General features: G+C 34.9%; 3 protein-coding genes across 3 annotated transcripts; all 3 read right to left on the bottom strand.

The window, feature by feature from the left end:
- Window positions 1-16,830: 16,830 nt before the first annotated feature.
- LOC129968436 (uncharacterized) lies at window positions 16,831-20,294 on the bottom strand. Its single transcript, XM_056082293.1, has 4 exons — window positions 19,701-20,294; window positions 19,519-19,601; window positions 18,714-19,375; window positions 16,831-17,414 (listed from the first exon to the last, which is right to left on the bottom strand). The coding sequence occupies exons 1-4, from the start codon at window positions 20,292-20,294 to the stop codon at window positions 16,831-16,833; spliced, it is 1,923 nt and encodes a 640-aa protein (XP_055938268.1).
- Window positions 20,295-20,525: 231 nt separating this feature from the next.
- Window positions 20,526-21,383, bottom strand: LOC129968434 (uncharacterized). The gene has a single exon (XM_056082291.1). It carries the CDS (start codon window positions 21,381-21,383, stop codon window positions 20,526-20,528), a length of 858 nt encoding a protein of 285 aa, XP_055938266.1.
- Window positions 21,384-24,898: 3,515 nt separating this feature from the next.
- On the bottom strand, window positions 24,899-25,969 carry LOC129968433 (uncharacterized). Its single transcript, XM_056082290.1, has one exon. The coding sequence runs from the start codon at window positions 25,967-25,969 to the stop codon at window positions 24,899-24,901; it is 1,071 nt and encodes a 356-aa protein (XP_055938265.1).
- Window positions 25,970-26,276: the final 307 nt, after the last annotated feature.

The raw sequence follows: 26,276 nt of genomic DNA, 5'->3' as shown, positions 1-26,276 counted from the left end.
TTCTTAGCATTGTGCTTTTAAAACCAGATTTACACAATACTTAAAACTTATTGCCGAGTCGTAATAAGAGTCTTTGACCATTCAGAAACTCTCGAGATACGAGTCTTGGTGGCTAGATCGGCAGGGTGTGTCATTGTATTTTGCTGGTATTCTGTTCGAATCTCGAGATCGACAAATAATTTATAATTTTTCTTTTTTTTAAATAAATTTTATCTTTATTTCTATATTATTCATAGATTTACTATGAATAATTCCAAATCATATATTTCAAAACTATATTATAAATTTAAAATATTTCTATATTTTATCGGAATTTTAAGAGTCAAGTTCCCGCACATGCGTAGAATCTATTAATATTCTTAGCATTGTGCTTTTAAAACCAGATTTACACAATACTTAATACTTATTGCCGAGTCGTAATGAGAATCTTTGACCCTTCAGAAGCTCTCGAGGTACGAGACTTGGTGACTAGATCGGCAGGGTGTGTCATAGTATTTTGCTGGTCTTCTTTTCGAATCTCGAGATCGACAAATAATTTATAATTTTTCTTTTTTATAAATAAATTTTATCTATATTTCTCCATTATTCATAGAGTTACTATGAATCATTCCAAATCATATATTTCAAAACAATATTATAAATTTAAAATCTTTCTATATTTTATCGGAATTTTAAGAGTCAAGTTCCCGCACATGCGTAGAATCTATTAATATTCTTAGCATTGTGCTTTTAAAACCAGATTTACACAATACTTAAAACTTATTGCCGAGTCGTAATGAGAATCTTTGACCCTTCAGAAGCTCGCGAGGTACGAGTCTTGGTGACTAGATCGGCAGGGTGTGTCATAGTATTTTGCTGGTCTTCTTTTCGAATCTCGAGATCGACAAATAATTTATAATTTTTCTTTTTTATAAATAAATTTTATCTATATTTCTCCATTATTCATAGAGTTACTATGAATCATTCCAAATCATATATTTCAAAACAATATTATAAATTTAAACTATTTCTATATTTTATCTTAATTTTAAGAGTCAAGTTCCCGCACAAGCGCAGAATCTATTAATATTCTTAGCATTGTGCTTTTAAAACCAGATTTACACAATACTTAATACTTATTGCCGAGTCGTAATGAGAATCTTTGACCCTTCAGAAGCTCTCGAGGTACGAGTCTTGGTGGCTAGATCGGCAGGATGTGTCATTGCATTTTGCTGGTCTTCTGTTCGAATCTCGAGATCGACAAATAATTTATAATTTTTCTTTTTTTTAAATAAATTTTATCTTTATTTCTCCATTATTCATAGAGTTACTATGAATCATTCCAAATCATATATTTCAAAACAATATTAAAATTTATATTTCTATATTTTATCGGAATTTTAAGAATCAAGTTCCCGCACATGCTTAGAATATATTAATCTTCTTAGCATTGTGCTTTTAAAACCAGATTTACCAATACTTAAAACTTATTGCCGAGTCGTAATGAGAATCTTTGACCCTTCAGCAGCTGTCGAGGTACGAGTCTTGGTGGCTAGATCGGCAGGGTGTGTCATTGTATTTTGCTGGTCTTCTGTTCGAATCTCGAGATCGACAAATAATTTATAATTTTGCTTTTTTTTAAATAAATTTTATCTATATTTCTCCATTATTCATAGCATTACTATGAATCATTCCAAATCATATATTTCAAAACAATATTATAAATTTAATATATTTCTATATTTTATCGGAATTTTAAGAGTCAAGTTCCCGCACATGCGCAGAATCTATTAATTATCTTAGCATTGTGCTTTTAAAACCAGATTTACACAATACTTAAAACTTATTGCCGAGTCGTAATGAGAATCTTTGACCCTTCAGAAGCTCTCGAGGTACGAGTCTTGGTGGCTAGATCGGCAGGATGTGTCATTGCATTTTGCTGGTCTTCTGTTCGAATCTCGAGATCGACAAATAATTTATAATTTTTCTTTTTTTTAAATAAATTTTATCTTTATTTCTCCATTATTCATAGAGTTACTATGAATCATTCCAAATCATATATTTCAAAACAATATTATAAATTTAAAATATTTCTATATTTTATCGGAATTTTAAGAATCAAGTTCCCGCACATGCGCAGAATCTATTAATCTTCTTAGCATTGTGCTTTTAAAACCAGATTTACACAATACTTAAAACTTATTGCCGAGTCGTAATAAGAGTCTTTGACCATTCAGAAACTCTCGAGGTACGAGTCTTGGTGGCTAGATCGACAGGGTGTGCCATTTTATTTTGCTGGTATTCTGTTCGAATCTCGAGATCGACAAATAATTTATAATTTTTCTTTTTTTTAAATAAATTTTATCTTTATTTCTCCATTATTCATAGAGTTACTATGAATCATTCCAAATCATGTATTTCAAAACAATATTATAAATTTAAAATATTTCTATATTTTATAGGAATTTTAAGAGTTAAGTTCCCGCACATGCGCAGAACATATTAATATTCTTAGCATTGTGCTTTTAAAACCAGATTTACACAATACTTAAAACTTATTGCCGAGTCGTAATAAGAGTCTTTGACCATTCAGAAACTCTCGAGATACGAGTCTTGGTGGCTAGATCGGCAGGGTGTGTCATTGTATTTTGCTGGTATTCTGTTCGAATCTCGAGATCGACAAATAATTTATAATTTTTCTTTTTTTTAAATAAATTTTATCTTTATTTCTATATTATTCATAGATTTACTATGAATAATTCCAAATCATATATTTCAAAACTATATTATAAATTTAAAATATTTCTATATTTTATCGGAATTTTAAGAGTCAAGTTCCCGCACATGCGTAGAATCTATTAATATTCTTAGCATTGTGCTTTTAAAACCAGATTTACACAATACTTAATACTTATTGCCGAGTCGTAATGAGAATCTTTGACCCTTCAGAAGCTCTCGAGGTACGAGACTTGGTGACTAGATCGGCAGGGTGTGTCATAGTATTTTGCTGGTCTTCTTTTCGAATCTCGAGATCGACAAATAATTTATAATTTTTCTTTTTTATAAATAAATTTTATCTATATTTCTCCATTATTCATAGAGTTACTATGAATCATTCCAAATCATATATTTCAAAACAATATTATAAATTTAAAATCTTTCTATATTTTATCGGAATTTTAAGAGTCAAGTTCCCGCACATGCGTAGAATCTATTAATATTCTTAGCATTGTGCTTTTAAAACCAGATTTACACAATACTTAAAACTTATTGCCGAGTCGTAATGAGAATCTTTGACCCTTCAGAAGCTCGCGAGGTACGAGTCTTGGTGACTAGATCGGCAGGGTGTGTCATAGTATTTTGCTGGTCTTCTTTTCGAATCTCGAGATCGACAAATAATTTATAATTTTTCTTTTTTATAAATAAATTTTATCTATATTTCTCCATTATTCATAGAGTTACTATGAATCATTCCAAATCATATATTTCAAAACAATATTATAAATTTAAACTATTTCTATATTTTATCTTAATTTTAAGAGTCAAGTTCCCGCACAAGCGCAGAATCTATTAATATTCTTAGCATTGTGCTTTTAAAACCAGATTTACACAATACTTAATACTTATTGCCGAGTCGTAATGAGAATCTTTGACCCTTCAGAAGCTCTCGAGGTACGAGTCTTGGTGGCTAGATCGGCAGGATGTGTCATTGCATTTTGCTGGTCTTCTGTTCGAATCTCGAGATCGACAAATAATTTATAATTTTTCTTTTTTTTAAATAAATTTTATCTTTATTTCTCCATTATTCATAGAGTTACTATGAATCATTCCAAATCATATATTTCAAAACAATATTAAAATTTATATTTCTATATTTTATCGGAATTTTAAGAATCAAGTTCCCGCACATGCTTAGAATATATTAATCTTCTTAGCATTGTGCTTTTAAAACCAGATTTACCAATACTTAAAACTTATTGCCGAGTCGTAATGAGAATCTTTGACCCTTCAGCAGCTGTCGAGGTACGAGTCTTGGTGGCTAGATCGGCAGGGTGTGTCATTGTATTTTGCTGGTCTTCTGTTCGAATCTCGAGATCGACAAATAATTTATAATTTTGCTTTTTTTTAAATAAATTTTATCTATATTTCTCCATTATTCATAGCATTACTATGAATCATTCCAAATCATATATTTCAAAACAATATTATAAATTTAATATATTTCTATATTTTATCGGAATTTTAAGAGTCAAGTTCCCGCACATGCGCAGAATCTATTAATTATCTTAGCATTGTGCTTTTAAAACCAGATTTACACAATACTTAAAACTTATTGCCGAGTCGTAATGAGAATCTTTGACCCTTCAGAAGCTCTCGAGGTACGAGTCTTGGTGGCTAGATCGGCAGGATGTGTCATTGCATTTTGCTGGTCTTCTGTTCGAATCTCGAGATCGACAAATAATTTATAATTTTTCTTTTTTTTAAATAAATTTTATCTTTATTTCTCCATTATTCATAGAGTTACTATGAATCATTCCAAATCATATATTTCAAAACAATATTATAAATTTAAAATATTTCTATATTTTATCGGAATTTTAAGAATCAAGTTCCCGCACATGCGCAGAATCTATTAATCTTCTTAGCATTGTGCTTTTAAAACCAGATTTACACAATACTTAAAACTTATTGCCGAGTCGTAATAAGAGTCTTTGACCATTCAGAAACTCTCGAGGTACGAGTCTTGGTGGCTAGATCGACAGGGTGTGCCATTTTATTTTGCTGGTATTCTGTTCGAATCTCGAGATCGACAAATAATTTATAATTTTTCTTTTTTTTAAATAAATTTTATCTTTATTTCTCCATTATTCATAGAGTTACTATGAATCATTCCAAATCATATATTTCAAAACAATATTATAAATTTATAATATTTCTATATTTTATCGGAATTTTAAGAGTCAAGTTCCCGCACATGCGCAGAATCTATTAATTATCTTAGCATTGTGCTTTTAAAACCAGATTTACACAATACTTAAAACTTATTGCCGAGTCGTAATGAGAATCTTTGACCCTTCAGAAGCTCTCGAGGTACGAGTCTTGGTGGCTAGATCGGCAGGATGTGTCATTGCATTTTGCTGGTCTTCTGTTCGAATCTCGAGATCGACAAATAATTTATAATTTTTCTTTTTTTTAAATAAATTTTATCTTTATTTCTCCATTATTCATAGAGTTACTATGAATCATTCCAAATCATATATTTCAAAACAATATTATAAATTTAAAATATTTCTATATTTTATCGGAATTTTAAGAATCAAGTTCCCGCACATGCGCAGAATCTATTAATTTTCTTAGCATTGTGCTTTTAAAACCAGATTTACACAATACTTAAAACTTATTGCCGAGTCGTAATAAGAGTCTTTGACCATTCAGAAACTCTCGAGGTACGAGTCTTGGTTGCTAGATCGGCAGGATGTGTCATTGTATTTTGCTGGTCTTCTGTTCGAATTTCGAGATCGACAAATAATTTATAATATTTCTTTTTTTAAAAAAAATTTTATCTTTATTTCTCCATTATTCATAGAGTTACTATGAATCATTCCAAATCATATATTTCAAAACAATATTATAAATTTAAAATATTTCTATATTTTATCGGAATTTTAAGAATCAAGTTCCCGCAAATGCGCAGAATCTATTAATCTTCTTAGCATTGTGCTTTTAAAACCAGATTTACACAATACTTAAAACTTATTGCCGAGTCGTAATAAGAGTCTTTGACCATTCAGAAACTCTCGAGATACGAGTCTTGGTGGCTAGATCGGCAGGGTGTGTCATTGTATTTTGCTGGTATTCTGTTCGAATCTCGAGATCGACAAATAATTTATAATTTTTCTTTTTTTTAAATAAATTTTATCTTTATTTCTCCATTATTCATAGAGTTACTATGAATCATTCCAAATCATATATTTCATAACAATATTATAAATTTAAAATATTTCTATATTTTATAGGAATTTTAAGAGTTAAGTTCCTTCACATGCGCAGAATCTATTAATATTCTTAGCATTGTGCTTTTAAAACAAGATTTACACAATACTTAATACTTATTACCGAGTCGTAATGAGAATCTTTGACCCTTCAGAAGCTCTCGAGGTACGAGTCTTGGTGGCTAGATCGGCAGGGTGTGTCATTGTATTTTACTGGTCTTCTGTTCGAATCTCGAGATCGACAAATAATTTATAATTTTTCTTTTTTTTAAATAAATTTTATCTTTATTTCTCCATTATTCATAGAGTTACTATGAATCATTCCAAATCATATATTTCAAAACAATATTATAAATTTAAAACATTTCTATATTTTATTGAAATTTTAAGAGTCAAGTTCCCGCACATGCGCAGAATCTATTAATATTCTTAGCATTGTGCTTTTAAAACCAGATTTACACAATACTTAATACTTATTGCCGAGTCGTAATGAGAATCTTTGACCCTTCAGAAGCTCTCGAGGTACGAGTCTTGGTGGCTAGATCGGCAGGATGTGTCGTATTTTGCTGGTCTTCTGTTCGAATTTCGAGATCGACAAATAATTTATAATATTTCTTTTTTTTAAATAAATTTTATCTTTGTTTCTCCATTATTCATAGAGTTACTATGAATCATTCCAAATCATATATTTCAAAACAATATTATAAATTTAAAATATTTCTATATTTTATCGGAATTTTAAGAGTCAAGTTCCAGCACATGCGCAGAATCTATTAATATTCTTAGCATTGTGCTTTTAAAACCAGATTTACACAATACTTAAAACGTATTGCCGAGTCGTAATGAGAATCTTTGACCCTTCAGAAGCTCTCGAGGTACGAGTCTTGGTGGCTAGATCGGCAGGGTGTGTCATTGTATTTTGCTGGTCTTCTGTTCGAATCTCGAGATCGACAAATAATTTATAATTTTTCTTTTTTTTAAATAAATTTTATCTTTATTTCTCCAGTATTCATAGAGTTACTATGAATCATTCCAAATCATATATTTCAAAACAATATTATAAATTTAAAATATTTCTATATTTTATCGGAATTTTAAGAATCAAGTTCCCGCACATGCGCAGAATCTATTAATTTTCTTAGCATTGTGCTTTTAAAACCAGATTTACACAATACTTAAAACTTATTGCCGAGTCGTAATAAGAGTCTTTGACCATTCAGAAACTCTCGAGGTACGAGTCTTGGTGGCTAGATCGGCAGGGTGTGTCATTGTATTTTGCTGTTCTTCTGTTCGAATCTCGAGATCGACAAATAATTTATAATTTTTCTTTTTTTAAAATAAATTTTATCTTTATTTCTCCATTATTCATAGAGTTACTATGAATCATTCCAAATCATATATTTCAAAACAATATTATAAATTTAATATATTTCTATATTTTATCGGAATTTTAAGAGTCAAGTTCCCGCACATGCGCAGAATCTATTAATTATCTTAGCATTGTGCTTTTAAAACCAGATTTACAGAATACTTAAAACTTATTGCCGAGCCGTAACGAGAATCTTTGACCCTTCAGAAGCTCTCGAGGTACGAGTCTTGGTGGCTAGATCGGCAGGGTGTGTCATTGTATTTTGCTGGTCTTCTCTTCGAATCTCGAGATCGACAAATAATTTATAATTTTTCTTTTTTTTAAATAAATTTTATCTATATTTCTCCATTATTCATAGCGTTACTATGAATATTATAAATTTAAAATATTTCTATATTTTATCGGAATTTTAAGAATCAAGTTCCCGCACATGCGCAGAATCTATTAATCTTCTTAGCATTGTGCTTTTAAAACCAGATTTACACAATACTTAAAACTTATTGCCGAGTCGTAATAAGAGTCTTTGACCATTCAGAAACTCTCGAGGTACGAGTCTTGGTATCTAGATCGGCAGGGTGTGTCATTGTATTTTGCTGGTCTTCTGTTCGAATCTCGAGATCGACAAATAATTTATAATTTTTCTTTTTTTTAAATAAATTTTATCTTTATTTCTCCATTATTCATAGAGTTACTATGAATCATTCCAAATCATATATTTCAAAACAATATTATAAATTTAAAATATTTCTATATTTTATCGGAATTTTAAGAATCAAGTTCCCGCACATGCGCAGAATCTATTAATCTTCTTAGCATTGTGCTTTTAAAACCAGATTTACACAATACTTAAAACTTATTGCCGAGTCGTAATAAGAGTCTTCGACCATTCAGAAACTCTCGAGGTACGAGTCTTGGTGGCTAGATCGGCAGGGTGTGTCATTGTATTTTGCTGGTATTCTGTTCGAATCTCGAGATCGACAAATAATTTATAATTTTTCTTTTTTTTAAATAAATTTTATCTTTATTTCTCCATTATTCATAGAGTTACTATGAATCATTCCAAATCATATATTTCAAAACAATATTATAAATTTAAAATATTTCTATATTTTATTGAAATTTTAAGAGTCAAGTTCCCGCACATGCGCAGAATCTATTAATATTCTTAGCATTGTGCTTTTAAAACCAGATTTACACAATACTTAATACTTATTGCCGAGTCGTAATGAGAATCTTTGACCCTTCAGAAGCTCTCGAGGTACGAGTCTTGGTGGCTAGATCGGCAGGGTGTGTCATTGTATTTTGCTGGTCTTCTGTTCGAATCTCGAGATCGACAAATAATTTATAATTTTTCTTTTTTTTAAATAAATTTTATCTTTATTTCTCCATTATTCATAGAGTTACTATGAATCATTCCAAATCATATATTTCAAAACAATATTATAAATTTAAAATATTTCTATATTTTATCGGAATTTTAAGAATCAAGTTCCCGCACATGCGCAGAATCTATTAATTTTCTTAGCATTGTGCTTTTAAAACCAGATTTACACAATACTTAAAACTTATTGCCGAGTCGTAATAAGAGTCTTTGACCATTCAGAAACTCTCGAGGTACGAGTCTTGGTGGCTAGATCGGCAGGGTGTGTCATTGTATTTTTCTGTTCTTCTGTTCGAATCTCGAGATCGACAAATAATTTATAATTTTTCTTTTTTTTAAATAAATTTTATCTTTATTTCTCCATTATTCATAGAGTTACTATGAATCATTCCAAATCATATATTTCAAAACAATATTATAAATTTAATATATTTCTATATTTTATCGGAATTTTAAGAGTCAAGTTCCCGCACATGCGTAGAATCTATTAATTATCTTAGCATTGTGCTTTTAAAACCAGATTTACAGAATACTTAAAACTTATTGCCGAGTCGTAACGAGAATCTTTGACCCTTCAGAAGCTCTCGAGGTACGAGTCTTGGTGGCTAGATCGGCAGGGTGTGTCATTGTATTTTGCTGGTCTTCTCTTCGAATCTCGAGATCGACAAATAATTTATAATTTTTCTTTTTTTTAAATAGATTTTATCTATATTTCTCCATTATTCATAGCATTACTATGAATATTATAAATTTAAAATATTTCTATATTTTATCGGAATTTTAAGAATCAAGTTCCCGCACATGCGCAGAATCTATTAATCTTCTTAGCATTGTGCTTTTAAAACCAGATTTACACAAAACTTAAAACTTATTGCCGAGTCGTAATAAGAGTCTTTGACCATTCAGAAACTCTCGAGGTACGAGTCTTGGTATCTAGATCGGCAGGGTGTGTCATTGTATTTTGCTGGTCTTCTGTTCGAATCTCGAGATCGACAAATAATTTATAATTTTTCTTTTTTTTAAATAAATTTTATCTTTATTTCTCCATTATTCATAGAGTTACTATGAATCATACCAAATCATAAATTTCAAAACAATATTATAAATTTAAAATATTTCTATATTTTATCGGAATTTTAAGAATCAATTTCCCGCACATGCGCAGAATCTATTAATCTTCTTAGCATTGTGCTTTTAAAACCAGATTTACACAATACTTAAAACTTATTGCCGAGTCGTAATAAGAGTCTTTGACCATTCAGAAACTCTCGAGGTACGAGTCTTGGTGGCTAGATCGGCAGGGTGTGTCATTGTATTTTGCTGGTATTCTGTTCGAATCTCGAGATCGACAAATAATTTATAATTTTTCTTTTTTTTAAATAAATTTTATCTTTATTTCTCCATTATTCGTAGAGTTACTATGAATCATTCCAAATCATATATTTCATAACAATATTATAAATTTAAAATATTTCTATATTTTATTGAAATTTTAAGAGTCAAGTTCCCGCACATGCGCAGAATCTATTAATATTCTTAGCATTCTTCTTTTAAAACCTGATTTACACAATACTTAATACTTATTGCCGAGTCGTAATGAGAATCTTTGACCCTTCAGAAGCTCTCCAGGTACGAGTCTTGGTGGCTAGATCGGCAGGATGTGTCGTATTTTGCTGGTCTTCTGTTCGAATTTCGAGATCGACAAATAATTTATAATATTTCTTTTTTTAAATAAATTTTATCTATATTTCTCCATTATTCATAGCATTACTATGAATCATTCCAAATCATATATTTCAAAACAATATTATAAATTTAATATATTTCTATATTTTATCGGAATTTTAAGAGTCAAGTTCCCGCACATGCGCAGAATCTATTAATTATCTTAGCATTGTGCTTTTAAAACCAGATTTACACAATACTTAAAACTTATTGCCGAGTCGTAATGAGAATCTTTGACCCTTCAGAAGCTCTCGAGGTACGAGTCTTGGTGGCTAGATCGGCAGGGTGTGTCATTGTATTTTGCTGGTCTTCTGTTCGAATCTCGAGATCGACAAATAATTTATAATTTTTCTTTTTTTTAAATAAATTTTATCTTTATTTCTCCATTATTCATAGAGTTACTATGAATTATTCCAAATCATATATTCCAAATCATATATTTCAAAACAATATTATAAATTTAAAATATTTCTATATTTTATCTTAATTTTAAGAGTCAAGTTCCCGCACATGCGCAGAATCTATTAATTATCTTAGCATTGTGCTTTTAAAACCAGATTTACACAATACTTAAAACTTATTGCCGAGTCGTAATGAGAATCTTTGACCCTTCAGAAGCTCTCGAGGTACGAGCCTTGGTGGCTAGATCGGCAGGGTGTGTCATTGTATTTTGCTGGTCTTCTGTTCGAATCTCGAGATCGACAAATAATTTATAATTTTTCTTTTTTTTAAATAAATTTTATCTTTATTTCTCCATTATTCATAGAGTTACTATGAATCATTCCAAATCATATATTTCAAAACAATATTATAAATTTAAAATATTTCTATATTTTATCGGAATTTTAAGAATCAAGTTCCCGCACATGCGCAGAATCTATTAATTTTCTTAGCATTGTGCTTTTAAAACCAGATTTACACAATACTTAAAACTTATTGCCGAGTCGTAATAAGAGTCTTTGACCATTCAGAAACTCTCGAGGTACGAGTCTTGGTGGCTAGATCGGCAAGATGTGTCATTGTATTTTGCTGGTCTTCTGTTCGAATTTCGAGATCGACAAATAATTTATAATATTTCTTTTTTTTAAATAAATTTTATCTTTATTTCTCCATTATTCATAGAGTTACTATGAATCATTCCAAATCATATATTTCAAAACAATATTATAAATTTAAAATATTTCTATATTTTTTCGGAATTTTAAGAATCAAGTTCCCGCACATGCGCAGAATCTATTAATCTTCTTAGCATTGTGCTTTTAAAACCAGATTTACACAATACTTAAAACTTATTGCCGAGTCGTAATAAGAGTCTTTGACCATTCAGAAACTCTCGAGGTACGAGTCTTGGTGGCTAGATCGGCAGGGTGTGTCATTGTATTTTGCTGGTATTCTGTTCGAATCTCGAGATCGACAAATAATTTATAATTTTTCTTTTTTTTTAAATAAATTTTATCTTTATTTCTCCATTATTCATAGAGTTACTATGAATCATTCCAAATCATATATTTCAAAACAATATTATAAATTTAAAATATTTCTATATTTTATCGGAATTATAAGAGTCAAGTTCCCGCACATGCGCAGAATCTATGAATTATCTTAGCATTGTGCTTTTAAAACCAGATTTACAGAATACTTAAAACTTATTGCCGAGTCGTAACGAGAATCTTTGACCCTTCAGAAGCTCTCGAGGTACGAGTCTTGGTGGCTAGATCGGCAGGGTGTGTCATTGTATTTTGCTGGTCTTCTCTTCGAATCTCGAGATCGACAAATAATTTATAATTTTTCTTTTTTTTAAATAAATTTTATCTATATTTCTCCATTATTCATAGCGTTACTATGAATATTATAAATTTAAAATATTTCTATATTTTATCGGAATTTTAAGAATCAAGTTCCCGCACATGCGCAGAATCTATTAATCTTCTTAGCATTGTGCTTTTAAAACCAGATTTACACAATACTTAAAACTTATTGCCGAGTCGTAATAAGAGTCTTTGACCATTCAGTAACTCTCGAGGTACGAGTCTTGGTATCTAGATCGGCAGGGTGTGTCATTGTATTTTGCTGGTCTTCTGTTCGAATCTCGAGATCGACAAATAATTTATAATTTCTCTTTTTTTTAAATATTTTTTATCTTTATTTCTCCATTATTCATAGAGTTACTATGAATCATTCCAAATCATATATTTCAAAACAATATTATAAATTTAAAATATTTCTATATTTTATTGAAATTTTAAGAGTCAAGTTCCCGCACATGCGCAGAATCTATTAATATTCTTAGCATTGTGCTTTTAAAACCAGATTTACACAATACTTAAAACTTATTGCCGAGTCGTAATGAGAATCTTTGACCCTTCAGAAGCTCGCGAGATACGAGTCTTGGTGGCTAAATCGGCAGGATGTGTCATTATATTTTGCTGGTCTTCTGTTCGAATCTAGAGATCGACAAATAATTTATAATTTTTCTTTTTTTTAAATAAATTATATCTTTATTTCTCCATTATTCATAGAGTTACTATGAATCATTCCAAATCATATATTTCAAAACAATATTATAAATTTAAAATATATCTATATTTTATAGGAATTTTAAGAGTTAAGTTCCCGCACATGCGCAGAATCTATTAATATTCTTAGCATTGTGCTTTTAAAACCAGATTTACACAATACTTAAAACTTATTGCCAAGTCGCAATGAGAATCTTTGACCCTTCAGCAGCTCTCGAGGTACGAGTCTTGGTGGCTAGATCGGCAGGGTGTGTCATTGTATTTTGCTGGTCTTCTGTTCGAATCTCGAGATCGACAAATAATTTATAATTTTTCTTTTTTTTAAATAAATTTTATTTTTATTTCTCCATTATTCATAGAGTTACTATGAATCATTCCAAATCATATATTTCAAAACAATATTATAAATTTAATATATTTCTATATTTTATCGGAATTTTAAGAGTCAACTTCGCGCACATGCGCAGAATCTATTAATATTCTTAGCATTGTGCTTTTAAAACCAGATTTACACAATACTTAATTTGGTCTAAAAGAACAATGATAAGAATACGAATGAATTCTGCGCATGTGCGTGAATTTCACTCGTAAAATTTTGAATCATTATAGAAATATTTTGAAATTAAATTCTATTTTTGACGTATAGGATTTGGAATTATTCATATTAACTCTAGGAATGAAGGAGAAATCTGGCTAAAACAAATTTTAAAAAAAAGAAGAAAAATATATAAAAATATTTGTCGGCTTGGAGCCTCGAACTGAAGACCTGCAAAATTATATGCCACACTCGGACGATCTAGCCACCATGCTTCGTAAACCGAGAACTTCTGAAGTGTCTAAGATTCTTTATTTAAGTGTCTAAGATTGTCCAGTAAAATTTTAAATACGATGTCAATCTGGGCTAAAAGCACAATGCTAAGAATACGAATGAATTCTGCGCATGTGCGCGAACATGACTCGAAAAATTTCGAATAAATATAGAGATATTTTGAAATTAAATTGTATTTTTGACGTATATGATTTGGAATAATTCATTTTAACTCTAGTAATGAAAGATGAAACTGACTAAAATAAATTTAAAAAAAAAGAAAAATATATAAAAACATTTGACGGCTCCGTGCCCCGAACTGAACACCTGCAAAACTAAGTTCCCCACTCGTCCGATCCAGCCACATAGCTTCGTAACCCGAGAGCTTCTGAAGTGTCTAAGATTCTCATTATGACTGTCCAGTAAAATTTTAAATACGGTGTCAATCTGATCCAAAAGCACAATGCTAAGAATACGAATGAATTCTGCGCATGTGATTGAACGTGACTCGTAAAATTTCGAATAAACATAGAATTATTTTGAAATTAAATTCTATTTTCGACGTATATGATTTGGAATAATTCATTTTAACTCTAGAATTGAAAGTTGAAACTGACTAAAATAAATTTAAAAAAAAGAAAAATATATAAAACATTTGACGGCTCCGATCCTCGAACTGAAGACCTGCAAAACTAAGTTCCAAACCCTGCCAATCCAGCCACCAAGCTTCGTAAACCGAGAGCTTCTGAATGGTCTAAGATTCTCATTACAACTGTCCAGTAAAATTTTAAATACGGTGTCAATATGGTCTAAAAGCAGAATGCTAAGAATATGAATGAATTCTGCGCATGTGCGTGAACTTGACTTGTAAAATTTGGAATCAATATAGAAATATTTTGAAATTAAATTCTATTTTTGACGTATATGATTTGGAATTATTCATTTTAACTATAATAATGAAAGATGAAACTGACTAAAATAAATTTAAAAAAAAGAAGACGAAAAATATATAAAAATATTTGTCGGCTTCGAGCCTCGAACTGAAGACCTGCAAAACCAAGTTCCCCACTCTGCCGATCCAGCCACCTAGCTTCGTAACCCGAGAGCTTCTGAAGTGTCTAAGATTCTCATTACGACTGTCCAGTAAAATATTAAATACGGTGTCAATCTGGTCTAAAAGCACAATGCTAAGAATACGAATGAATTCTGCGCATGTGCGTGAACTTGACTCGTAAAATTTCGAATAAATATTGAAATATTTTAAAATTAAATTCTATTTTTGACGTATATGATTTGGAATTATTCATTTTAACTCTAGTAATGAAAGATGAAACTGACTAAAATAAATTTAAAAAAAAGAAGACGAAAAATATATAAAAATATTTGTCGGCTTCGAGCCTCGAACTGAAGACCTGCAAAACTATATGGCACACTCGGCCGATCCAGCCAACAAGCTTCGCAACCCGAGAGCTTCTGATTGGTTGGTTTGTTGGTTTGTGAGGTTTATTGGCGCAAAAGCCACATTTGGCCATACTGCGCCAATCAAATGATAAAATTATAAAAGATATACTGAACCAACAAATGAGTGTTTTAAAAAAGTGTGCAAAGATAAAATTGCATAATTTAAAAAGTTATCTTGGTATCTGAATATTTAAAAACCTGAAAATGTGAAACAAAGAAGAACGAACAAGAACACAAAAATGTTCAACACAAACAGAATAATAGAAAAATTATATACAAGTAAAAATGCCAATAGCTCGTAAGAATTTAAAAATATTTGGGTGGTATTTTTCACCCACCAAGTCTTGTAATGTTGAAGACGAGTTAAAAAAACGAGCACGATACGAATTAAAAGCAGGACATTCAATTAAGATATGGTGAACAGTAAAATTAACATGGCAGCTGTTGCACATAGGCGCATTTTCCCCGAAAATGAGATGTTTGTGGGTGAAGCGCGTATTCCCTATACGGAGACGAGTCAATTTAGCATCCATCTCACGTATAGGATGAACAGGCCAAGAAACAACGTCCGTTTTTATAAAATGTAGTTTATTTTGGATCTGCAGATCCCATGACATTTGCCAGTTTGAACAGATGTGGTGATAGATGGACCTTTTAATGTCGCAGAAGGGAATTCCCATGCTTAAAAAGTTCGTTGCAGATTTTGCGGCCAAGTCCGCCTTCTCATTCCCCAAGATGCCGACATGACTCGGTACCCAGCAGAAAATAATATTTAATCCATCATTTTTTAAAAGTCGCAAGGTGAATAAAATTTTAATGGCAATCGGATGCATCCGATTGTGGTAATGCGATAGTGTATCCAGAGCACTCATGCTATCGGTGTAAATAATAAATTTACGCTGAGTAGAGGATGAAATTTTCTGAAGAGCGCAGAAAATTGCTACCAACTCGGCAGTAAAAACTGAGCAGCAATTATGCAGACGGTGGCTAAGTGTATCAGATGGAAGTATGATGCCGCAACCAGCATAACCATCCGATTTTGAGCCATCCGTGAAAATTGGCACAAAGGAGGAATACCGATAGCGATGATATAAAAATAGCTGTTGGAAAACAAAAGGAGCAGTTAATGATTTGTCGAATCCTGTGAAGGTTGGTTGGTTAATTGGTTTGTGCGGTTTATTGGCGCAAGAGCCATATTTGGCCATGCTGCGCCAAGCAAAGTAAGAAAAAAGGCCAACAATAAAACCAAACACATTAAAAAATATAAAAGCGAAAATGATCAGCATAAAAATGCAGGAAATTACTGTGCAATTATGTTAATGATTTAAATAAAATACTGATGTGATGAAAGTGTTACAATGAAGCAAAGTAAAAGGTGGAACATGAACAAAAGTCAAAATTACTAAATACAAGAATAAAAGCCAATGGTTTTTAGAAACTTGAAAATATTTGGGTGGTGTGTTTCACCCACCAGGTCCTGTAATTTAACAGAAGACGAGTAGAAAATATTACGACGATGAACATTAAAATTGGGACATTCGATTAAGATATGTTTAATACTAAAAGCAATATTACAAGTGGTACACATTGGCACCCTTTCACCGACGATGAGTATAGCGAGTATGTCCTATACGGAGGCGAGTCAATTTAACATCATTCTCTCGTATAGGTAAAACTGGCCACAAACCAATCGTGGGTTTTATTAAATGTAGTTTGTTCTGGATCTGCAGATCCCATGATTTTTGCCAAGTTTTAAAGAGTTGATAAATAAATAACTTTTTGACGTCACAATATGGGAGGGCCAGAGACAGAGATGTTGATGCAGATTTAGCTGCAACATCAGCTTTTTCATTGCCCGAAATACCCACGTGACTCGGAACCCAGCAGAGAAGAATATTAAAGCCCCTGCTTTTCAGTATCCGCAGGTTAAACAAATTTTCAAAAGCGACTGGATGCATATGGTTGCGGAAATGAGAAAGTGTTTCCAAAGCACTCATACTGTCGGTATATATGATAACACTACGCTGAGTAGAGAGTGAAATTTCCTGTAGTGCGTGAGATATTGCAACCAACTCAGCAGTAAAAACAGAACAAACGTTGTTTAGCCGATAGCTGAGTGTATTAGATGGAGTTACAATGGCACAACCAACATATCCATCTGATTTTGAGTCATCTGTAAACACTGGGGTAAAAGAAGAATACTGACAGCGGTGCTGATGAAAAATTTGTTGGAAAATAACAGGATTAGTTGAAAATTTATCAAACCCCAAGAAAGGGTTCAAAAAGGAAAAATTGGGAATATCCCAAGGAGGAAAAGAATAAAAATCAAGAAATTTAATGGCAACGTTATTAAGGTCCGAGTCGTGCAGGGAATTTTTGACTCTCCGACAAAAAGGAAGAATATGATAAGGTCGGGCATCATAAATTCTTTGAAGGTTTTCAGGAAAACCCATGCAATGAATGGGATGGTTTGGGACAGATTGTGCACGGAAATAAAACAAGGTAGATAATTTTTGACGCCGCAAACAAAGTGGCAACTGGTGACAAATTACATATAAACTCTCAACTGGAGAGGTGCGGAAAGCACCAGAGCAGATCCTGAGAGCAGAGTGATGGACAGTATCAAAATGTCTCAAAACAGAAGGGCGGGCAGACCCATAAACCACACAGCCATAATCCATTCGTGAAAGAATGACTGCTTGATATATACGAAGTAGGGAGGTTCGATCGGCTCCCCAGGATGTTTTGGAGAGAACTTTTAAGATATTCAATTTTTTTCGCATCTCTTCCTCAAGTTTAATATATGTGGAAGGAAAGTGAGTTTACGATCGAACGTCACTCCCAAAAATCTTACTTCAGTCACAACTGGAATTGGTGTATCACGTATCTTTACAACAGGATCTAAATGCATATTTCTCTTCTTACAGAAGTGAACACATTGACTCTTCTCAGGAGAAATAGCGTGACCATTTTTATTACACCACTTTATTGACTGCATTTTGTAATTGTTGTTCGATTAAATTCATGTTACTACCTTCGCATGAGATCTGCAGATCATCAACATAGAGACTGGCTTGAACAAATGAAGGCAAATAATTTAAAATTTGACTAAGATGCACAATAAAAAGTGTGACGCTGAGGACACTTCCTTGTGGAACACCCTCAGCTTGTATAAAATGATTTGAATAAAAACTACCAATACGAACTCGAAATATACGATGAGATAAAAAGTTCTGTAAAAATATAGGCATGTTTCCTCTAAAACCAAATTTAAAAAGTGTAGATAGTATGCCATAGCGCCACGCACGGTCATATGCTTTCTCAATATCAAAGAAAATGGAGACAAGGTGGTTCCTCCTGACAAATGCGTTCCGAATTTGGGTTTCCAATAGAATGAGATTATCAGAAGTTGATCTGCCTCCACGGAAACCACTCTGAAACTGGGGTATGCATCCTTGTTTCTCCAATTCGAAGATTAGACGAGCATTGACCATGCGTTCAAAGGTCTTGCAAACACAGTTGGTAAGGGCAATAGGTCTATAGTTCAGAGGGTTTAATGGATCTTTTCCAGGTTTTAGAATTGGAATTACAGTAGCTTCGCTCCATTGTTTAGGGTATTTATGTTCAGTCCAAATTCTGTTAAAAAGTAACAACAAATTAGATAAGGAGGTTTCATTTAAATGGCGAAGCATGCTATAAGTTATTCCATCTGGCCCCGGGCTTGTGTCTCCGGCTTGAGACAGAGCCGTTTTCAATTCAAACATCCTGAATTCAGAGTTGTATGTTAAAGTATTTCGGTCATTAAAATGCAAAGTCAGTCGCTCCGCAAGATTCTTAATTTCCAGAAATTCAGAACTATAGGAATCAATTGCGGAAACTTGTGCGAAAGCATGACCAAGAATATTAGCTACTTCTAATGGGGAGGAATGCACTAAGTTTCCTGTTTTTAAAACAGGAATGGAAGTTTCACTATAAATCCCATTTGCAGCTTTTACCTTTTTCCACAACAGTTTGGTGGAAGTTGAGGATGTGATCGAAGACACAAACTTGATCCAAGATTCCCTCTGACTACGTCTGCGAATGCGTCGAGCTAAGGCTTTGGCTTTCTTAAAAGCCACAAGATTTTCTATCGTAGGGTACCTTCTAAAAATATTCCAGCGTTTTTTCTGATTCTTATAACTATCGCGGCAAGCTCATTCCACCACGGTCTGCGAAATTTTCTCAGACGTGGGGAGGTCTTTGGAATGGTGGCATTTGCGGCACTTATTATGCTGTCAACGACTTGCTGCACAGCGTCCGTGATATCGTTAGTATTGACCATGATCTCAGTGATTTCTGCCAAATGAGAGAAAGCATCCCAGTCTGCTCGCTGGAATAGAAAACGCGGAGGACAAGGAGTCGCACCGCCGCTATCAGCATGCGAGACCATAATGGGGAAGTGATCACTATTGTAAAGGTCTTTGCTTACAGCAAAATTCAGCAATGGCATGAGCTCAGGAGAACATATGGCCAAATCAACACTATGGAATCTATGGGTGGGTTCATGGAAGTACGTCTTCTCGTCATTATTAAGGATACAGAGACAGTTATTAGAAATAAATTTCTCGATTTGTCGCCCACGAGAATTAGTACTTTCTGAACCCCACCAAACACTATGCTCGTTGAAATCGCCTAGTATAATAAGTGGTCTAGGAAGCTGGTCCACTAAATTGTCAAGATGTTGTTGATTAATGACATCATGAGGCGGTAAATATATACTACAGACTGTGACTAATGTTCGTGTGTGAACTTGCACTGCCACAGCCTGTAGAGGTGTATGCAAAGTAAGAGGTGTGCTTGGATATAGATTTGAGGTTAAGAGACAGACACCACCAGAACTCCGAGATCCTGTGTCTGTATCTTTCCTGGTACAATTATAACCGCGCAATTTTATTGGAATACTGGGTGTTAAGAAGGTTTCTTGAATACCTAAACAAATTGGATGAAATTTGTTTAAAATTGTCTTGATGTCTGAAAGTTTGGAACGTATGCCGCGACAATTCCATGAAAAGAAGGTACCCATTACGAGCGAGGTTTGGAAAAGGAGAGAGAATGGCCATTTATTGGAGTTGCCTGATCTTCGCAACTCATATCAAGTGCATCTTCATCCTCCGATGGATGGAGCTTAAAATCGGGAATGGTTGGTTTGCCCCCAAAAATGGACGTTAAGTCCTTATGGGCTATACCATCTTTCGCCAACCCCAAAGCAACTGAATTCCGTGAAGTAGACTTTTGCAGTTTCGAGGAAAGGTCTTTATGTGAAAGACCACGTTTTGCGAGTTTTAATGTCAGTGAGGACTGAGGTTTTTTTTTTCCGAATTTTTTTCGATGTTGACAGGTCAGGTTTAGGAGATTCTGGAAGGCTTTTAACAGAATTCTCAGAATCAGATTCAGAAGTTTTTGCAGGAGGTTTTGTCTTTGTAGTCTGCTTCATACAGTTCTCACAGGAACAATTTATGCAAAACGATTTTTGGACAACGGAAGCATAACTTACACCAGGAGTAGGAGTTTGAGTTTGGACCCTACGCCTGGCTTCGGGGTGTGATAAATTTTCTTTTATTTTTAATGATGTCACTTGTTTTTCCAAGTTCCAGCGTGGGCAAGATCGAGCATATGAAGGGTGATCACCACCGCAGTTCACGCACTTTTCTTTTGCGGTGCACTGCTGGCTGTCATGCCCTTTTTCAGCACAACGGGCACAAGTTAGTGTCCCGCGGCAATTTACTTTGGAATGACCATATCGCTGGCACTGATAACATCTTAATGGATTCGGAATGTACGGTCGAACTGGTAATTTTATATAGCCCGCATATATATATTCTGGTATATTAGGACTGTGAAATGTAAGTATATAGTGTTTAGTTGGGAGTATTTGACCTTCTCGCCGAATTGTAATCTGGCGAACTTGCGTCACTCCTTGTGGTCTCAATTCATGGGATATTTCTTCTAAAGACACATTGAATAGTTCTCCGCAGGTAATAACACCTTTGGAGAAATTTAGAGATGTATGTGAATTCACGGAAACCGGAATATCTGCAAGAGCTTTGAGTTTGATAATTTGTTGTGCTTGTTTTTTGGTGTTTATTTCCACTAGCAGATCACCAGATCGCATTTTCCGAATAGATAGGACATCACCAACTGTAGCTGATATTGCTTTCTGCACAAGAAACGGTGAAACAGAAGAAAAGGTCTCTTTATTATCCGATAGGCGCTTGATTACAAAAAACTTATCAAAATAATGAATATTAGTGGTAATATGGTAAACTTTACGCCCACTGAAGGGACCACGTTTGGAGGAGCCCATACGATATCAGAAAAGATTCGGGTCCGACGGCACCGCCCACCACGGAGCCCAACAAGGGAAGGCAGCCACCGGCTCTGGCCATTCCCAGCCTCGGCGCTTACCTTGATGCTAGCCGGAACCTATACGCTCGGAGTTACCCCCGGGGACAGTGACCACCCTTAACGCCAAGCCCAAGGAGTAACCCCTTCGCTTGATCCCTAGCAGACTAGCCACTCAGGTGACTAGCTACCAGCCGATTGATGCATAGGGGACCACAGTGCACCACCCGTCTTTCTAGTGGGTTGCCACGCACGGCCAACACGTGGGGTTTTGGCTGTCCATGAGAAGCAAGAAGCAAACAGAGCGGCGACAGCTTCTCATGGAGAGCTCCCTCGCTTGCCGTCGAGGGAAGGAAAAACACAGTAGAAAGCAGAAGGCGTAGGGGAGTTTGAACATGAAGGGAGTAAAGATCCCTGGGTACCTCGGGATTGGGACACCCGTACTCACCTATAGTAGGTGAGCCCCTGAGGGGTCGAATCCTGTGAAAGGATTCAAGTATGAAAATTGTGGGATATCCCAAGGAGGGAAACTAAGAAAGTCAACAGCTTTAACGCGAACAGTATTAAGCTCCAAGTCATGCAGGAGCAATCTGGCTCTCTCACAAAATGGAAGAATGTGAGAGGGGCGGGCATTATATAGTCGACGGAGACCGACTGGCAAGGAATTATCGCTTAGGGGATGTTTGAGAACAGATTTAGTACGGAAATAAAATAAGGCAGACACTTTCTTTCGTCTTAAACAAAGTGGTAGTTGGTGACACATAACATATAAGCTTTCAACTGGAGACGTACGAAACGCACCAGAGCAAATGCGCAATGCAGAATGATGGACAGTATCCAGTCGCCGCAAAACAGATGAGCGGGCGGAACCATACAACATACATCCATAATCTATCCGGGAGAGAATTATTGCCTGATAAATACGGAGAAGGGAGGTTCGATCGGCCCCCCAAGATGTTTTTGAGAGAACTTTCAAAATATTCAATGATTTCTCACACTTCTTCCGCAAATATAATATATGGGGAAGGAAGGTGAGTTTCCGATCGAGAATCACTCCCAAAAACCGTACTTCGTTCACCACAGGAATCGGAATATTTTTAATTCGAATACAAGGATCCTGGTGAATGTTTCTTTTCCGACAGAAGTGAATGCAATTACTCTTCTCTGGGGAAATAGTGTGACCATTATTATCACACCAAGCTACCAATTTATTTACTGCGTTTTGCAGTTGTCGCTCTATTAGCGTCATGTTACTGCCTTGGCATGAGATCTGCAGATCATCAACATAAAGTGTTCCCTGAACAAATGAAGGCAACTTATTTAAAATTTGGCTTAGATGCACAATAAAAAGAGTAACACTGAGGACACTTCCTTGCGGAACTCCCTCAGCTTGAATAAAATGGTTAGAATAAAAGTTACCAACTCGAACACGAAAAGTACGTTGTGTTAAAAAGTTTTCTAAAAATATGGGCAAGTTACCCCTAAAACCTAAATTAAATAGTGTGGAAAGTATACCATAGCGCCAAGCACGATCATACGCTTTCTCTATGTCGAAAAATATAGAAACAAGGTGGTTCCTCCTAACAAATGCGTTGCGAATTTGAGTTTCAAGTAATATGAGGTTGTCAAAAGTAGAAAGACCTCTACGGAAACCACTTTGCAACGGGGAGATGCAGCCTTGTTTTTCCAATTCGAATATTAGACGAGCATTGACCATGCCCTCGAAGGTCTTACAAAGGCAGTTTGTAAGAGCAATCGGTCTGTAGTTTAGAGGGACAGATGGTTCTTTGCCAGGTTTTAAGACAGGAATCACAATAGCTTCTCGCCATTGTGAAGGGTATTTCTGCTCAGTCCATATTCTGTTAAAAAGTAGTAACAGATTGGAAAGGGAAATGGTATTCAAATGGCGAAGCATGTTATACGTGATTCCATTTGGTCCAGGGCTGGTATCATGGACTTCAGACAGAGCCATCTCCAATTCATGCATCCGGAATTCACAGTTATATGGAATGGTTCTTCGAACTTTGAAGCGCAGAGGCAACTGTTCCGCTCGATTCTTAATTGCCAGAAACTGAGGGCTGTAAGAATCAATCGCGGAAACTTGTGCAAACGCTTGGCCGAGAAGGTTAGCAACATCTAATGGGTTCGAATACATCATATTACCGGTTTTTAAAACCGGGATAGAAGTTTCGTGATAGATCCCATTGGCGGCTTTTACTTTTCTCCATAAAAGTTTACAGGAAGTGGATGATGTGATGGATGAAACAAAGTTTATCCAAGATTCCCTCTGGCTACGACGCCGAATGCGACGGGCAAGTGCTTTGGCTCTTTTAAAAGCGATAAAATTCTCAGTCGTAGGGTACCTTCTAAAAAGATTCCAGAATTTTCTTTGTTTCTTATGACTGTCGCGACAGGCTTCATTCCACCACGGTCTACGAAATTTTCTTAGCCGTGGGGTGGTTTTAGGAATGGTGGCGTGAGCGGCATTCATTATCGAATCAATGACATTTTGTACTGCTTTCGAAATGTCTACATTACTAACCATAGCCTCATTGATAACTGCTGTTTGGGAAAATGTATTCCAGTCTGCCCGCTGGAATAGAAAACGCGGAGGACAAAGAGTCGCACCGCCGCTATCAGCATGGGAGATTATTAAGGGAAAGTGATCGCTATTGTGCAGATCATCCCCAACAGCCAAATTCAACAACGGTAGCAATTCAGGAGAGCATATAGCCAGGTCAAGACAATGGAAGCTACGTGTGGGCGCATGGAAGTATGTTTTCTCGTCATTATTGAGCAGACAGAGACAGTTGTTAGCAATAAACTGTTCGATCTGCTGCCCACGAGAATTGGTACTTTCCGAGCCCCACAGAGTACTGTGTCCGTTGAAATCGCCAAATAAAATGAAAGGCAAAGGAAGTTGGTCCACTAAATTGTCAAGATCTCGTTGACAAATGACAATACTGGGCGGAAGATAAATACTGCAGACTGTGACCAGTGTTCGTGTTTGAACTTGTACAGCCACAGCCTGAAGAGGAGTATGCAAACTGAGAGGTGTGCTCGGATACCAATTAGATGTGAAGATACAGACACCACCAGAACCATGCGATCCAGTTACTGCATCTTTCCGAACACAGCTATATCCGCGTAATTTGATTGGAATGTTGGGTGTCAGGAAGGTTTCTTGAACACCGAAACAAATAGGATGAAAAATATTGAAAATGGACTTAATGTCATGAAGTTTGGACCGAAGGCCGCGACAATTCCAAGAAATGAAGGTACCCATTAAGAAAGCGGTTTTGAAGAAGCTTTAGAAGTATTTGTTTGAGTTGCTTCATACTCGCAACTCATCTGCAAGTCATCCTCATCATCAGAAGGGTGTAACTTAATATCAGGGCTATTTGGTATGCCGAATATGGACGTTAAGTCCTTATGGACATTACCTTGCGTCGCAAGCCCGAGAGCGACGGAATTTTTTAATGTTGACTTTTTCAATTTTTGAGGAACGTCTTGTAATGAAAGGCCGCGTTTTGCAAGTTTCAATGTCAGCGAGTTTTTAGCTTTTTTCTTTGATTTCTTTTTTAAAACTGGAGGAGTTTCAGGGGTACTACTAATGGAGTTTTCAGTATCTGAAGTGGAAACTTTTTTGAGTTGCTTGGGTGTCATGTTGTTTTTAGCACAGCTTGTGCAAGAACAGTTTGCACAAAATGACCTTTGTGCAACGGAAGCATATGTTATGCCAGGAGTAGGAGTTTGAGCTACAATCCTACGCCTAGCTTCAGAATAGGATAAATTTTCTTTGATTTTGAGAGTTATTATTTGTTTTTCAAGCTGCCATCGCGAGCAAGATCGAGAGTAGGACGTGTGATCGCCACCGCAGTTCACGCATTTTTCAGCTGCGGCACACTGCTGGCTATAGTGGCCTTTTTCTGCGCATCGGGCACAAGTGAGTGCACCACGGCAGTTTGTCTTTGAATGGCCAAAGCGCTGGCACTTGAAGCATCTGAGTGGGTTCGGGATATATGGTCTTACGGGTAGTTTGATGTAACCTGCATAGATATATTCTGGTATTTTTGGAGATTTAAATGTTAGGATGTGGTGTTTGGTTTCAATGATTTCTCCATCACGCCTGATGGTAATTCGGCGGACATGTACAACTCCTTGTGATTTTAACTCATTTGTTATATAATCAACAGAGAGATTCAAGATTTCCCCACAAGTGATTACTCCTTTAGAGGTATTTAAGGATGCATGGGGGCTGACGCTGATTGGAATAGTTGCAAGGGCTTTCAATTTTTGTATGTTCTGGGCTTGCTTTCGAGAGTTGACCTCTACTAACCAGTCACCAGAACGCATCTTTTTAATTGATGTTACTTCACCAACTGTTGCGGAGACGGCCTTCTGGACAAGAAATGGTGATACTGTTTCAAAGGTTTCATTTTTATCAGAAACTCGTTTGATTATAAAAAAAACTGTCGAATTGGTTCTCAAAATTTGAATTGATTGGTACAATGCGACGCCCACTGAAGGGACCAAGTTTGGAGGAGCCCATACGATATGATAAGTGATTCGGGTCCGACGGCACCGCCCACCACGGAGCCCAACATGGGAAGGCAATTACCGGCTCTGGTCATTCCCAGGATCGGCATCCACCCTAGTGCTA

This window comes from Argiope bruennichi, chromosome 5 (assembly GCF_947563725.1).
Source record: "Argiope bruennichi chromosome 5, qqArgBrue1.1, whole genome shotgun sequence".
NCBI classification, from domain to species: Eukaryota; Metazoa; Arthropoda; class Arachnida; order Araneae; family Araneidae; genus Argiope; species Argiope bruennichi.
This window is presented reverse-complemented; position numbering and strand designations above follow the sequence as displayed.

Bases quoted from the DNA above. Each gene is read 5' to 3' on its own strand.
- LOC129968436 (XM_056082293.1), bottom strand. From the start codon at position 20,294: ATGGGTACCTTCTTTTCATGGAATTGTCGCGGCATACGTTCCAAACTT. The intron at 19,376-19,518 runs GCAAGTCGTTGA...GAATATTTTTAG, and splicing joins GATATCACGGACGCTGTGCA to AAGGTACCCTACGATAGAAA. The intron at 17,415-18,713 runs GTCTAATCTTCG...CTTTTACCCCAG, and splicing joins TGAACGCATGGTCAATGCTC to TGTTTACAGATGACTCAAAA.
- LOC129968434 (XM_056082291.1), bottom strand. From the start codon at position 21,383: ATGCGATCTGGTGATCTGCTAGTGGAAATAAACACCAAAAAACAAGCA.
- LOC129968433 (XM_056082290.1), bottom strand. From the start codon at position 25,969: ATGCGTTCTGGTGACTGGTTAGTAGAGGTCAACTCTCGAAAGCAAGCC.